This window comes from Mytilus galloprovincialis, chromosome 12 (assembly GCF_965363235.1).
Source record: "Mytilus galloprovincialis chromosome 12, xbMytGall1.hap1.1, whole genome shotgun sequence".
Classification (NCBI taxonomy): domain Eukaryota; kingdom Metazoa; phylum Mollusca; class Bivalvia; order Mytilida; family Mytilidae; genus Mytilus; species Mytilus galloprovincialis.
Window position 1 is genome coordinate 73,580,170 of NC_134849.1, and position 16,804 is coordinate 73,596,973.

Sequence of the window (16,804 nt, forward strand, 5' to 3'; positions counted from 1 at the left end):
ATTCAATCAGATAAAACCAGTACATAAATGTGTGATTGTTTCAAATTTCTTGATTGAGTTTTAAATATCATGATTAAGTTTGAAACATTATGTATAAGGTTTAAAAGTTAGTTTTTATCTCATATGCTTTTCGGAAGCTGTATATATACATATTTAGGTTATTCCGAAAGCATAGCGACTAGTACATGTTTCCGGCATGGGTGTGTCTCATTATTGAAGGTCGTATGGTTGCATATTATTGCTTATATCCATTTCTTTTGGACTATTTTTGTATATTCTCCTTATTTGAATATATGTATGGATAACGAAACAGTGGTATATAGATCGACAAGACAAGAAATCAATGGCTTATGCCTCGTTCAAACGTACATTCAATGCGAATTGAATTCGCTAATTGTAATCATAGTAATACATGTACTCTTCTTTTTTTAATTCGAATTGATTTGAATTGGCTAATTCGAATTATCCAATTCGCATTAGAATTACGTTTTTGTTATACGAATTAAAAGTTAACGTCGTTCAGACAGTAAAGCAAATTTTTCAGACATAAAACTCGAATGCGAATTAAAAAACTAATTCGAATTAGTTAATGCGAATCGAATTCGAATTACGTGTTAAGGCAGCATTAAACTCTGGAGTCTAAATTACAATTCCTATCAAAAGAAGAGTGTCTACAAAAAGACAAGATCTACATCGACTCTATACAAATTATTATTATTATCTTAGTTTATGATATTTGGAAAATCACACGAATATGTGAAAATGAAGCGAACATAAACGAAAGCGTTTTTGGACCAAATTTAAATCCATTTTTGTTAAAACTTTGTTTCATACGCAATCATACCACATCCTCTTATCTAGTAAAAATAAAAATATCATATTACTGAAAATATAAATTTTTGACATTTAAAACAAGCATAGATTGCAAAAACGTCTTAAAAAAGGGGGGTTTTGATGTTCCTATCTTAATTTTGCAATGCCAGTCTATATTTTTCGTCCTTCATCCTCAGTGGTCTTGAACTTGTTTGAAATATTTGCCACTTGACGTACATGTGAACATAACAACACTGTGACCCACTTAAAACAACCAAGCCTACATTCAAAACATTCTATCCCTCCCCCCAAAAAACAAACATACAAAAAAAAAAAAAAAAAAAAAAATACATAAAGGGATTCGTAGGCGAACTGATGCAAAGTTGAATATTTAGTTACAGACACAACGCGCACACAACCAACTGAAGTATCATAGAAATGATATTGACTTCATGACAGGGAAAGATAAAACTGACCGATCAAATATATGCCAAAGAACAAATCAGTGAACAAAAAATAAGCTTTAAGTTGGTTTTTAGATAAGAAGTAGTAGCAACTTCAAATTCTTTCAAACAAGACTGATTTAAAACACAAGTACCCCCGCACCCCGAATCGGATACCATTCGTAAGAAGTCCGTATTCGATCAAATACGCACAGATAAATAATAAACAAAAAGTGGGCGTATCTTAATCTTACTTTCGATATGAAGTAAAAAGAAGATGCCATCTGCAATTGTGACAGTCAGGTACTTGTAAACTGTTTATTTAGAAGATTGATTTTAATTTTGTTACACTAAAAAGGTAGGCGTCTTATACATGTTATAAATCATGTTAAATTTTAAATTTTATAAAAAAAAAAGTTAAACTTAAATATGTCGATTAAAAAATCATTTATCTAGCATGTCTAGTAAATCCATGGACTTTTTGGTTTGACATTTGTTGTAGAATAAGAGTACCAAACATTTTAAAGACAAGCGCAGTAATAAAGGTACTAACTAATTGAAGAAAAATAATTATGTACTGAACATCATTTAAATAATCATGCATGACTGTACTTGTTCGTAGATAAATCTTTAAAATAAGTAAACAAATGCATTTAAAGTCAACAATCAAGGTACATTTATTTTGTAATTTGAACTTTATAAATTGAACATGTACCACGAATGAGTACAAGATTGTCTATTCTGCAAAATGAGTGGAGTGACTTTTTCATATATCTTTTTTTCCCATGCTTAACAAGTGTCTATATGTAATAATTCGAAATACTGAGAAATGAATAAAAAAAAAACATAAAAAGACACAGGCAATAAAAAAAAACCACACCAGACAAACCCAAATGAATAAAGACTTTGAGTATAGTTATTATTGAAAACCTAGCGTTTTGTCTATAAAATGTTGAATATGCTATCTATAACTTGCATAGTAAAAGGTTGATCTAATTGCGTACAATGGGAGGCAACTCTCATTGTACATAATTGATAACACCTTGTAAGAATTGCTTCCCTTTGATACTTCATCCGGGTTTATATTATGATAGCTTGTAGATTTTATATCCTAGATCGATTTAACTTTAGAATAACATTTTATTTATCTTTACGTGAATGGAAAGTGAACTTTATATTAGTTTGTCCACGACTTTAATTTGTAGATACAGAAGAAAACAAAACCAAAGTTGTTTTTATTTAATATCAAAAATAAATGAATAAAAAACAAACAAACAAGGTTTAACGATAAAGTTGTTGCATTGAAAAGAGGGTCGAAAGATACCAGAGGGACGCATAGATCGAAAACAAACTGACAACGCCATGGCTAAAATAAAAATAAAAAGACAACAGACAAACAATAGCATGGAAGACACAACCCAGAAAACAAAAGACGAAATAAGCAAACAAAAACCCCACCCTTGATATAGTATCAATTTGTCCTTTTTTTTCATTTTTACATTGATTTCAGGGACCTAAAGAATAAGGACAGCGGGATAGATATAAGTATACCTGTATATAAAGAAATAAAGGGGTTACTACACTCATCATGGGAGTTCTATGTAGTAGTTGTATCTAATCTGCAATATTTCAAGTCACCAAAGCATAAAGATAATGATGTTGTACAGTTTATGGTATGTAAAATTGAGAATGGAAATGGGGAATGTGCTAAAGAGACAACAACCCGACCATAGAAAAAAAAACATCAGAAGGTCACCAACAGGTCTTCAATGTAACGAGAAATTCCCGCACCCGGAGGCGTCCGTCAGCTGGCCCCTAAACAAATATATACTAGTTCAGTGATAATGAACGCCATATTAATTTCCAAATTGTACACAAGAAACTAAAATTAAAATAATACAAGACTAACAAAGGCCAGAGGCTCCTGACTTGGGACTTGTAGACTAGTCATACATGTACGTACAGTTTATGGTATGTAGTCAAACGTTTGCACCTGTCCTAAGTCAGGAATCTGATGTACAGTAGTTGTCGCTAACTTTGTTTATTTTATTTATACATGTTTCTCGTTTTGTTATATAGAGTAGACCGTTGGTTTTCCCGTTTGAAAGGTTTTGCACTTGTAATTTTGGGGCCCTTTATAGCTTGTTGTTCGGTGTGAGCAAAGGCTCCGTGTTGAAGGCCGTACCTTGACCTATAATTGTTTACTTTTATAAATTGTTATTTGGATGGAGAGTTGTCTCATTGGCACTCATATACCACATCTTCCTAAAACTATATACGCACAGTTTATGGTATGTATAGATACAAAAAATGTTCGTACAGATAATTATATTTATGCACACCTGCACACCTGCACACCTACACATGTATACACATGCCAAGATTTACATTTTGGTATGCATGCATACGAAAATATTCGCTAGCCTAGGGTTACGCTCCGAGCCGAGGGGTGGATCGTTACCCTTGGCTAACGAAGATGACATATACGTAGTTTATGGTTTGTATGTACATTTTAATTTTCAAGATTCTTATCGCCTTGATTTAATAAATATAACACAGAAGTTCCACAGAGACTCTGTTAAATTGGCATCGTAATGAACAGAGTAAAAACTTAGGCAAAAGTACCATTTTATCTTGCTACACTGTCATAAGAAATGACTAGAGTAAAAACTCAAGCCAAGGTAACACACAGACTGTGATAGATGGGCATGCGTAGTGTTACTGTCAGAATGTTAGAACAAATGGGCATGCGTAGTGTTACTGTCAGAATGTAAGAACACTTGGGCATGCGTAGTGTTACTGTCAGAATGTAAGAACATATGGGCATGCGTAGTGTAACTGTCAGAAAGTAAGAACACATTGGCATGCGTAGTGTTACTGTCAGAATGTAAGAACAAATGGGCATGCGGAGTGTTACTGACAAAGTGTAAGAACAAATGAGCATGCGTAATGTTACTGTCAGAATGTAAGAACAAATGAGCATGCGTAGTGTTACTGTCAGAATGGAAGAACACATGGGCATGCGTAGTGTTACTGTCAGAATGTAAGAACAAATGGACATGCGTAGTGTTACTGGCAGAATGTAAGAACAAATGAGCATGCGTAGTGTTACTATCAGAATGTAAGAACAAATTGGATAATCGTGCACGGGCAAAACAAATTTATTTGATAATCATAATACAAGCTATTAATTAGACCGTAATCGGCAATTGGACAAAAAGAGTTATTTGTCGTTTTATTTTTTCTTGGGCTACTTGTAGGTTTGTTTCCCTCATTTCTTTTCTAATCGCTATCGCCACTGCCATTTATCATATTATGTTAAGGAAGCTAGCTTGTCATGTTTTAGATTTTTTGTCAGATTTTCGGAATCCTCTGCTTTTATCCATTTAAATGCCTTGAAAAAAAATTGCCCGGTGACCCCCATTTTTCGTTTTGTAAATCTTTTACATAAATAATGATAAGCCATCTGTAAAAGTCTTATAAAATTTTAATTACTTTTTTACAGTTTTTGAGAACTTCAACTTGTCAATGATAAAGCTATGAAAAGTCAAGAGAGAATATTTTCCCGCAAAAATTTCAATGACTTATATCTCGAAACCTATATATTTTTTTTGCTCTTTGGAATCCTTTATTAATCCCCTATCTATATAAACTAATGTTTTGAAAAGTTAATTACTTTGAAACTGAGAAGCGAACTCCCTTAAACGGTATAACAGACTGTTAGGAATTAAATCTCATATTTGTTTAATGTGTTTCTACCACCATTTTATAGTCATATGCACTCGATTGATAATTTTTAAAGATGTTAATATGGTGATCTTAGATCTCATGTTCTCTTATTTTTTGTTGCATTTCTACATTATAAATGCAATATTTATTCAATAGGTGCAAAAGAGACAAGCAGACTTTGAATCATTACATGCAAAGTTAACAGAAAAATTTCCCGCCACAATTCTGCCCTCGTTGCCAAAGAAAACATTAATAACATCTGAGAATGCTGTTAAAGAGAAGAAGTTGACATTGGAGAAGTTTTTACAGTTCATTGCTGTCACAAACAAATTAGTCAATTGTTCTGTCTTTCTTGAGTTTTTAGGTAAGTACATGTATAAGCTGTTCGATGGTGTTTTTTTTTTTTTTTAGTTTTTGTCAAATAACTTGAATTTTACAAACATATCAAGGTCTATCCCCCTAAAAAGGAAAACAATCCTGTACTTTTTTCTTAAATACGAGCTGAATTATTTTTATTGACTATGTTAGGATTGTTTGATAGTTTGACTGGTGCCACCAAAGGGGGCAAGATCTGCTAACCCTTTTGGAGCACAGCCACATGAAATCACCCAGTTGTAGTGGTGTTCATGTTGCTCAGTTTTTAGTTTTTTGTCTACCATACATGTATATAGTATTCTATTGTGGTCTTTTCATTTTTTATTTTTTTTCGTTTGTTTGTGTTGCATATCGTCTGTTTTCTTCTACTTATAATGAGTTTTGAATGTTCATCTGGTATCTTTCGTAAATATATATATATAAGAATAAATAAGAATGAATGATTTTCTTGGCCAGTTTCAATCGTTTTAGCTGAAAACAGCTGTGTATAACAAAAGTGTGCATTTGGAAGCATTACCATATTGCCGCAAAATGTCAGATATCGGACATGCGAGTTTAGATTCATCTTACAATATTTTAGCAAACACCGCAGTTACTAGGTTTACATGATGTTTGCCTTATTTTTTGCGTCTGTCCTTAGTTTTAAGGAATCGATCAAAGAATTGGTAGTATTCCTGTGAGACAGTTATAAAGCAGACTCTTATTTGTAGTAACTTACGTCCGAGAACACAATTAATTCGTATTTATATATAGTGCATTTCTTTTAGAACATAAATGGAAATTAAAAAAATCCTACCTGCGCTTTCTCAATGAAATTTTTAGTGTGTTGTACTTCTTTTGGGACAAATTATATCAAAATTATAGAAAACTTCATCGGCTCTAACTCAAAATATGGACAATTTTATGTTTAGGGTGTCTTGAAATCTTTTGACAGCTTTCGAAGTGCTAATTTTTAACCTTTTCCAGTTGGACCAAATCACTACTTTCCTTTAAAATTCTGGACCCAAATTTTTTTACAGTGTAATTTCACCCCCTACTTCCAATTTGAGGCACATATTATAGAGAAATAAATTTGGAAGGGGTATGAAAAATATTGGCAGGTAACCCACTGTCAACACTAGGGACTATATTCGAACAACGAAAATCAAGGAACGACAATTGTGGTCCCGGACCAACTGCACTTATTTTAATTGTAGGTGTAAATGCAATAAAAGCAGGAAAGTTCCGAACGGACGTTGACGAAACGGATGATGCACAACAAGAGACAACAGACGCAGTTGACAAAGAAGATGACAAAGACGACGGAGAACAAGAACAGGCAAGGTAAGTCTGCATGTTCACTACTGACTGAAAAGAGAGAAGAAAATTGAAGTGGATTTTTCAATGAATCGGTCCGATTTAGACCTCACTATAAAACGCTTGACTTATTTTAAAATAAGTTGCTTCGCGTATGCTAACCTCTTGTAATCAAGTGTTACTGTGTTTTTCATATTGTCGGGTTGCTCTCTTCGCTTTGACTTTCAAACGATTTTTTTAAGACTCAGTGTTCGTACTACAAACTACTATTTGTCAGTTGTAGCAGGTTTTCTTCAAATTCAATACATTATTTTTTAGTAGATATAAGAAGATGTGGTATAAGTGCCAATGACATGTCAAGTAAACCATTATAGGTCAAGGTACGGTCTTCAACACGGAACCTTGGCTCAGACCGAACAGCAAGCTTTAAAGGTCCCATTTTTTTTCTTAATTTACTTTGTCTTTACAGTGACATGTTTGGTGACGGTATATTATATATATATGTGTTTAATTTGTCTTTACAGTAACATGTTTGGTGATGGTTTACGATATATATGTGTTTAATTTTGTTTTATCAGTGACATGTTTGATGACGGTATATTATATATATATGTGTTTAATTTGTCTTTACAGTGACATGTTTGGTGATGGTTTACGATATATATGTGTTTAAGTTTGTCTTATCAGTGACATGTTCAGTGACGGTATATGTTATATATGTCTTTCATTTTGTCTTTACAGTGACATGTTTTGTGACGGTATATGTTATATCTGTGTTTAATTTGTCTTTACAATGACATGTTCGGTGACGGTTTATGTTATATATGTGTTTAATTTGTCTTTACAGTGACATGTTCGGTGACGGTATATTCTATATTTGTGTTTAATTTGTCTTTAAAGTGACATGTTTGGTGACGGTTTATGTTATATATGTGATTAATTTTGTCTTTACAGTGACATGTTTGGTGACGGTATATGTTATATATATGTTTAATTTGTCTTTAAAGTGACATGTTTGGTGACGGTTTATGTTATATATGTGATTAATTTTGTCTTTACAGTGACATGTTTGGTCACGGTATATGTTATATATATGTTTAATTTGTCTTTAAAGTGACATGTTTGGTGACGGTTTATGTTATATATGTGATTAATTTTGTCTTTACAATGACATGTTTGGTGACGGTATATTTTAAATTATATATGTGTTTAATTTTGTCTTTACAGTGACATGTTTGGTGACGGTATATGTAATATTTGTGTTTAATTTGTCTTTACAGTGACATGTTTGGTGACGGTATATGTTATATATGTGTTTATTTTGTCTTTACAGTGACATGTTTGGTGACGATATATGTTAAATATTTGTTTACTTGTCTTTACAGTGACATGTTTGGTGACGGTATATTTTATATATGTGTTTAATTTTGTCTTTACAGTGACATGTTCGGTGACGGTATGTTATAAATGTGTTTAATTTGTCTTTTCAGTGACATGTTAGGTGACGGTATATGTTATATATGTGTTTAATTTGTCTTTACAATGACATGTTTGGTGACGGTATATTTTACATTTGTCTTCACAGTGACATGTTTAATGACTTTATATTTTACATTTGTCTTTACAGTGACATGTTTGGTGATGGTATATGTTATACATGTGTTTAATTTGTTTACAGTGACATTTTCGGTGACGGTATATTTTTCATTTGTCTTTACAGTGACATGTTTTGTGACGGTATATTTTACATTTGTCTTTACAGTAACATGTTCGGTGACGGTATATGTTATACATGTGTTTAATTTGTTTTTACAGTGACATGTTCGGTGACGGTATATTTTACATTTGTCTTTACAGTGACATGTTTGGTGACGGCATATGTTATACATGTGTTTAATTTGTCTTTACAGTGACATGTTTGGTGACGGTATAGATGATGACGATGAATCAGATTTGTTCGCAACAGACATGTTTCCAGAAGATACGTCGTCAAACACATTCTTCCAAGGTATGGAAACAATTCTTCTAAGGTATGGAAACAACAAGCTTTAAACAATACATAACAAAGATGTTAGGAAGTATGATTCTTTTTACAAAAAATTTAAAATGTATCCTAATAATGTTTTGGCGTAAGCATCTTTCCGCAGTGTGATTTGAACCCCTGCTTCTATAACTTTGTGGCAACGCTGCCTGCACTGGCGTCCAAATCCTTAGACCACTCGACCAAATAGGCGCTTATGAAATTTAGCTTTCGTTGGTTGATTCAGTCATCTTTATCTGGGGTTATATGAAAGTACTAGACGTATGCCACACAAACAACAAATTCAGTGATGCGTTAATTGCTGCCTTTTGTAATTTGGCAAAAAAAAATATAATTCCAATTTAATTGTTCGTTTCAAATACCGCAGCAGTTCATATACAGTTTTCAGATTAACGCCTCCCTTTTCAGAAATCCTGGATCTGGTTCTGGTGAATGTAATAGTCGCAGGGTAGATACTTAAGTTTACTGAATTATTTATTTGTGTTCCTTGTAGAGGACACCAAAATATTTGACAATCCCGACCTGAGAGGTAGTATAGAGGATGGAGAGGAAAATGATTTATTTGTTCCTGGGTCTAACATTCCCGCCATAATAACAAAAACTGTACGTGTACCAGACGAGGACAATTCTGATCTTCTTAAGTGAGTATTTCTTAAGGAACATTTATTCAAGTCAGTTTTTATAGTATCACCTTTATAATGACGGGTTTTCTGTGATATGCAATGACTGTGACTCGTTATGTTTTTCTATAGTCCATTGAAAATATATGTCATAATTGGTTTTGCACTTTCTATTAAATTTCTTCTCATTGACGATATAATGTTGTAACTTCATTGTTTAGTGCTATGCAAGGGTCTGAATGAGAGGTCCTTCAATTCTGTATTCTGTATTTTCTCTGTTATTATTTTTGTTTAAAAATTATTCTCTTTCCTTAATTTGTTTGCCCATATCTCATCGTTGCATTGTTCTGCAGTATTGACCTATCATTCTCCATTATGTAAACGTCTAATAGAACCACTCATTAATTGTTTGTGATTTCTTTGTTATTTCTAGAATAGAGGACGATTTGAGTAGGTTTCTTAGTGTAGAAGATCAGAAGAAAGACACAGAAGACAGTAATATAACCAATCTAAAACCAACACCAAAACAAAAGCCAACAACTACAACGAAACCTTCGATTTCACCTAAACCGTCAGGACTAAGCGTTAAACCCGCATTGCCCACCAAACCAGTATCGATAACAACGAAACCGGAAACAAATATAATTAGTGTTTCCGAATCAGATATTCGAACGAACTCTAAAAATTCCCCAAAGGAAATAGATCCAGTACCGAAAACTACAACCCCGTTTAGACCCCCGATTCCGAAGAAACCAAGTAAACAACCAATCATAGAAGACGATAAAATCGTGAAGACTGATAGTAATGGACAAAAGTCACGTGAGGTTCAGTCTTTGGAAACAAACGATATTTTACAATACATCGAAGCTAACACTGAACAAGAAGACGATATTGACCTTTTCTCGTGAACCTGATTTAACTTTAAGCTTTTTCAATGTTTTTTTGATAAAATATTATATGTATCGTTTGAATTGTTTAACATTTTTTACTCAGTAAATTTGAGAATGAAAGTGGGGAATGTGTCAAAGAGACAACAACCCGACCAAAGAGCAGAAAACAGTCGAAGACCACCAATGAGAGAAATCCTACACACGAAGGTGGGCGTCGGCTGGCCCATCATGAAACAAAGTGTGCACTAGTTTCTTGTGTATAGTTCGGAGTTTAGTATGGCGGCCATTATAACTGTACTAGTTTAGATATTTGTTAAGGGGCCAGCTGAAGGACGCCTCTGGGTGCGGGAGTTTCTGCCTGCATTGAAGACCTATTGGTGACCTTCTGATAAATTTGTTATTCTGCCAATCAGGTTTTTTAAATGGTTTGATACAGCTTTTGAGATAATCTCTGATATATTGATAAATAAGATAGAGTTGAAGATGTAAATTCTTTATTACAATAAATAGATTTCAACATATATACAGAGCATACGATATGATACATACATGTAGTACTTGAAATTATATATATATATATAAATGGAACTTTTGTGTTGTTTAAGAAAACAAAAAATTGTTTCACATTCAGTTTATTAATTGGAACTCACTTAAAACTGTCATTTTACTCAAAATCTCGGAAGGGATCTCCTCTACCATAGAATGAGGTAAATTCTGAGCTAGGAACTTTAAAGTGGCCGATTTTCTCTTCGCTGTTTCGAATTCTTGGTTGGCTAGTACGTTTTTCGTTTACAGATGGTAAAATGTCCGTTATTAAATTTTTCACCATATCATCTATATTCCGATATGTGAAAGATGGCATGAACTCGACGCAAATATCTTCGGGATTTTTTCCTCTAATTGAAAATGAATCTTTTTCGGAGAAAAAAGCGCTGAATTCGTCATCGTACGATTTAAATCCTCCCAAAGAAAATCCAGGCGTGTAGTGTGCATAGTAATCATATCCTTTGTCGTTTCGTTTTCTGACATCATAATCTCGTTCACGTCTCGAATGCTCTGCCTTGTAATCTCGCTTTTTCTCGTACTTTTTTGCCCGACGATATTTTTCCATTTCTATTAGTTCCCTTTCATGCATGTTCCTTCTATCTTTTGATTTCAGGACCTCGTAAGAATTAGTTATGTTTTTGAACTTTTCTTCCGCCTTTGGGTCATTATTTTTGTCAGGGTGTAAAATTTTGGCAAGAGATTTGTATGTTCTTTTAATCTCTTCTTCCGAAGTTCCAGGTTTCAATCCAAGAACTGCAAAATGATTGACTCCCGGATTTGTCATTTTCCTTTCTGAAAGATAATAAAAATGCTTTCGTTTTAAATCTATTTAAGTCCATGGAAAGGATGTACATGTACCCTCTTTCTAAATCATGAAACCGTTATTTAAAAAAAAAGTCTAATTGAAATCAAACCTCTTAGCGCTCTCGTTTTCTGAAATGTCGCGTATATCAGAAAACGAAGTCTGAGAGGTTTGATTTTAATCAGACTGCAAACAAACTATCATACACTAGATTTTACAAATATTTTTCTAGCACAGCAAATTTAATAATTTGTATTCATGCGGGTGCGGGAATTTATCGCTGCATTGAAGACCTGTTGGTGACCTTCTGCTGTTGTCTGTTCTATGGTCAGGTTGTTGTCTCTTTGACACATTTCCCATTTCCATTCTCAATTTTATGTTACCATCGCCTTATTTCTAGTACATATAATGGTAATTAGAGTTTATTCCATTTTAATAGGGGAAGGGCCGGGGGGGGGGGGGGGGGGTGTTTACTCGAGATGTGTTTGTTTGTTATAATCTGAGTGATTGCTGGTCGTATAACGTCCAGTGGCAAATATCGCATGCATGTTAAGGACGATGTTCATCTTAGAAAAAAAAATATCACACCAAAGAGATCTTAAAGAGAACCTCAGTGAACATGATTAATATATAATATTTGTATCTAAAAATACGACAAAAAGACAGGATTTTGCTACAGTGTCCGGTTAAGAGGGACCAGGGGGATCGGGTCAGCTGTGGGGGGTCCAGACATTTTCAAAGGAAGAGGGCGCTCTAGTCATGCCTCAGTGATTAGTTTTAGTTTAAGTTTAAACAATATTTTATTCAAATAAATTTAATTGGATTTGGGCAACAGGCATAGCTTATGTAAGCCCTCTCCGCAAAACAAGGTACAATATATTACATTCAAACAAACCAACACATACACAAACATAATGACAAAACAGAATTATTTTTTTTTCAAAAATACCTCTTAGCCTCAGTGATTCCTTATACAATCAAACAAATTTTTCGAACAAAAGGGGAGAACCGTGCATCCTGCGGACCCCCCCCCCCCCCTTCCCCCCACTAAATTCGCCCATATCGAGCTGCTTTATACATGCATTTCATGAAGGCATGGAACTGAAATATATATCACTCCAATTGCCGGTGAGTTTACCATCCCCCCCCCCTTTTTTTTTAGTTTGAACAGTATTTATTGGAGAAAATTATAACAATAAAGAAGTACATGCAAAAAAGTTTTGGAACAATTTTCACAATGATCCTTGATCTCGTCTGTGTTAGGCATTTGTTTATAAACGTTACCCATGAAGGCTTCCATTTTTATAGTAATACCATTATTTTCAAATTTCAAATCACTAATTTCATTTTATTTATAAGATAACTTGAACAAATTTACACCTCAATCATCACAGTATGGTAAAAATAAACAGTGGCGGATCCAGAAATTTTCCTAAATAGGGGGCTCGCTCCAGTCATGCTTCAGTGATTCCCTATACAATCAACCATTTTTTCCCCACAAAAAAAGGGGGCTGGCCTCCTGAAAAAACTCTAAATCCGCCTCTGATACATGTAATACCTTCACTAGAATGTCTTAATAAATTTTAGTAAAATCAATTTGGTCAGAGAAAATGAAAGTTTACAATGGTCAATTAACCAGGAATAAACATTAATACACATAGTTTATATGTATATGAAATGCTTATTTACCTGAATCAGCCTTTAGGGAAAACGTCACTAAAAATGAGCACTGGTACGCCTACTACAACGGTAACAGAATTATTACGCACCATACACACAAATGCGTAGTTCGTCAACCGTTCTTTTTATTTACCTTATTCCCCTTAGCAACGCACACAGGTATAAAATAGTAGAGGTTAAATCGGAACGACAACAACAATGTATACGAGTTTATTTGTACTACACTATAAAATCGAGAAAGAAAAAAATATTGTAATTTAATTTGTTATATTTGTTCTCTTAAAAGAGGAAATAAAGAAATGAATGCATTAAAAAAATTACAACAAATACGCGCACATTTTTAATAATATGGATGAATTGCTTCCTTCAAAACTACCGGGTTTTATAACACCAAATTTAAACATGGAAATAAATTGAAGTACCATTATTTCTAGCAAAAATACCCAGAGTTCTTTCTTGTGGAACATGTACCGTGACGAGGCAACAATAATATCTTTAGTTATATTAATTATAAACAAAGATTCATAATCCCCGACAAACGTCCAGCTGCAAATATTTCAAGTCTAATGGCGGGAACACATTAACTTTTTATCTAATAAGTAAAGGTTCTGCACATAAGGTCCTCCTCGGTGAATAAAGGGAGGAAAAGGGGAGGTCCAGACTAATATAACATATTAAAAAGTGTATTTTGGATTGGGTCATAACATTTACAATATGTCACCAGTTGACCCCTCAAAGATTTGTTGTTACATAGTGATGGTTCATGATCGTGCTGACTTCTTTATTTTTCCATATTTTTTTTTTCATTAATCAGTATAGATTATACTCAAATATGTCATATTTTCGCCTTTTAATGTTTTATAGCTCTTAATCATACGATAAACAATACCGTCAGTTTGTTAATTTTTATCTCTCTATTATCATATTGGGTCAAAATATTAACTATTGCAATCATAAAATTGTATGGATAAGAGCAAGCATTTGTATAATAACTAAAAAAATCCTTGATAAGAGTAAAAGAACAATAAAAAAAATATTACAGAATATTTACCAAAAAAACATTTCGCCAAAAAAAACCCCTAGAAAATCGAATATATTGGGAGGGGGTCCTATTCCGAAAGCGCCTGCGGTGTGTTGATCTGATACCAGGGTAAAAAAAAACGTGTTTGACTTCTGTTATTATTTCTATACAATTAATGATACGTACGTTAGTAACTGAAGTATTGCAAATACGCCCGACTTTTAATCCACTTCTCTGTTGTCCTCCTTCCCAAGAGGAATCGGTAATCCTCTCTTCGTTTGTTCGTGTTCCCAAGTGGAACGACAATACAATATGAAAGGGACACAGCTGGTATGTTGCTCGCCTTTCTGTAACCCTCTCTTCTTTGTCCTCGTTGCCAAGAGGAACAACAATATCATACGCAATAAAGGGACACAGTTGGTACGTTGCTATGGACGTCACAATAGAGCTTTCATTGACGAAAGGTACGAACGAACGGAAAGGGAGCACGTACATGTATTTCATTTTTACAATAACAGTTAAAAAGGTCTTTATTTTATCCAGTAAAACAGCATTCTTTTCTAAATCAAGTTTATTTTTCAAAAATAATAATATCGTAAATAATACACGATTTTAATATAATAAAACAGAGAAATATAGTGTCAAATACACTTACGTTCGATACGTTACTTACGTAAACCACGAGTACACACATTTCCGCGGGAATTTTTTAAGCACGAGTTTCACGATTAACATTTCAATGGCATTGTTGAAGTACGTTAGTCTAAATTTAACGACAAGATTCACATTTATTTTTTTATTTTTTATAGTTCACTTTCAGCAAATTGTCAAAGTGGAATATCGAGATTTGCTAAAAAATGATGCTACAATGTTTTTAAAAAGTAATGTTGAATAAATCTAGAAAAACATATTTTGTATATCAAGAAAATAAATCTACAATTTTGCACCATATATATTGTGCATTTTATAATGACGATTTAACAGTACACATGTTTGGAAGATAGACTCGAAATTGTCTAATATTTCATGAATGTTCAGGACTATAGGCAAAACGTAATTATACGCTAAAACAACCCTACCGTTGCTCCGACACATTAAGGGGGGGGGGGGGGGGGGGCAATGAATATTATCAGGGGAGAGGCGATGATTCAAAAGTTATTAAACGAGCACCAGCATATGGCATAGTATGAAGATCATCTTTTTTCTTCATTTTCATTTTATTATTTTGAGCGTTGTAAATTTTGAATCAAGGAAGTATTTTTGTTTTTGTTTTTCTTAATATTCTGTAAGGGAAGAAGGCAATGTATTTTTAGGTTAAACAGTGCAACATTGAAATATTGAAGAGTAAGGGAGGGGCCGGTTTTTAGTATATTAGGGGAAATATTTTCGTCTGACTACTCTATATTTATGATATTTTGAAGTGTTATCTCCTCCGATCTGGTGGTATCATATTTTAACCTATCGTACGTCCCGAAGTCCTAAATATATCTAAAAAAAAATCCAACTTAATAAGTGTCGTTGCATGTAGGATAATTGTCCGAAGTTCCACGACTATTATTTAAATATGTCAAAACAAAGGATCCCTAAAACGAGTCTTACGTATGATTCGTCAAGCATACGTACCTTTCGTCAATTTGTAAGAAAGCTCTAATAGGAACGTTTTAATGATACATGCATCACGTATATGGGTTGCATCTCGCAGACATATTGAAGAATCAAATTCCAATCCATAAGATTGTTAATTTAACTTTAATGTGTGCCTTTGATGCACGATTCCTTCACACGTGTATGATGGCGTTAAACATTTCAAAATTTAAAATAAGCACTAGTCTTATTCAATATACAAATTACTTTCTTTTTTTTTGTCTTTTTAACTGTATAGCGAAAAGAGTAGAAGTTATTGATTCGTGATATCTTTTCAATACCTGCACACATGCTCACACACTAACCAAAAATCCAAAATGAACATACATATTTGTGTATCTTTTTAATGCTGCTCTTCATCTCAAGGTAAAGATTTCCACATGGAGTCTAATATCTCGCGCAATGGAAGTTCAAAACGATCACTTTTTCTCGTTCGAGCGGGATTATTTCCAAGATGTCAAACAAGTTTCACATCAACATTATATTTGCAATCTTAAGCTTATAACAACAACATATCTTACATTTCGCAAAGAAAGCTTTCAGTCAAATTTACATGAATTTTCTATAAATTGTTATTGGTTTTGAAGTCAGTATCAGTTACTACGAGTACTCTCAAATCTGTACTTTGAGTCTAGTGTTTTGATGGATGTATAAATACTCTGCCACGTCCGGTTTAAGTTCTATTAGCTGTTTTTTGCTTTGTATCGAATTTTGAGTTAAGTTTTTTTCAACTTATTTTTTGTAAGGGTATTCTGTTTTACTGTTGACTGTTACACCACTGTCCCAGGTTAGGGGAGGGTTGGCGCCTTCAAACATATTGATCCCTTCCACATTTTATAGCCCCCCCCCCCCCCCCCCCCCCCCCCAAACTTTTGTGGTGTGGCAATCACACCATATCTCCTTA

The 16,804-nt window shown here is 33.6% G+C and overlaps 1 protein-coding gene and 1 long non-coding RNA gene across 2 annotated transcripts; one reads left to right on the plus strand and one right to left on the minus strand.

The window, feature by feature from the left end:
* Positions 1 to 1,440: 1,440 nt before the first annotated feature.
* LOC143054795 (uncharacterized) lies at positions 1,441 to 10,284 on the plus strand. Its single transcript, XM_076227851.1, has 7 exons — positions 1,441 to 1,559; positions 2,767 to 2,929; positions 5,142 to 5,349; positions 6,557 to 6,683; positions 8,567 to 8,664; positions 9,191 to 9,338; positions 9,751 to 10,284. Exons 1-7 carry the CDS (start codon positions 1,534 to 1,536, stop codon positions 10,223 to 10,225), a joined length of 1,245 nt encoding a protein of 414 aa, XP_076083966.1. The 5' UTR covers positions 1,441 to 1,533; the 3' UTR covers positions 10,226 to 10,284.
* A 400-nt stretch (positions 10,285 to 10,684) lies between these two features.
* LOC143054796 (uncharacterized) lies at positions 10,685 to 14,689 on the minus strand. Its single transcript, XR_012971823.1, has 2 exons — positions 14,443 to 14,689; positions 10,685 to 11,545 (listed from the first exon to the last, which is right to left on the minus strand). It is a non-coding gene; the product is annotated as an uncharacterized LOC143054796 (long non-coding RNA).
* Positions 14,690 to 16,804: the final 2,115 nt, after the last annotated feature.

What these genes read in the sequence shown, in the direction of transcription:
- LOC143054795 (XM_076227851.1), top strand. Translation starts at nt 1,534, where the DNA reads ATGCCATCTGCAATTGTGACAGTCAG. An exon ending in ATGATGTTGTACAGTTTATG is followed by an intron (nt 2,930 to 5,141) that starts GTATGTAAAATT and finishes TTTATTCAATAG; the next exon opens with GTGCAAAAGAGACAAGCAGA. An exon ending in GACAATTCTGATCTTCTTAA is followed by an intron (nt 9,339 to 9,750) that starts GTGAGTATTTCT and finishes TGTTATTTCTAG; the next exon opens with AATAGAGGACGATTTGAGTA.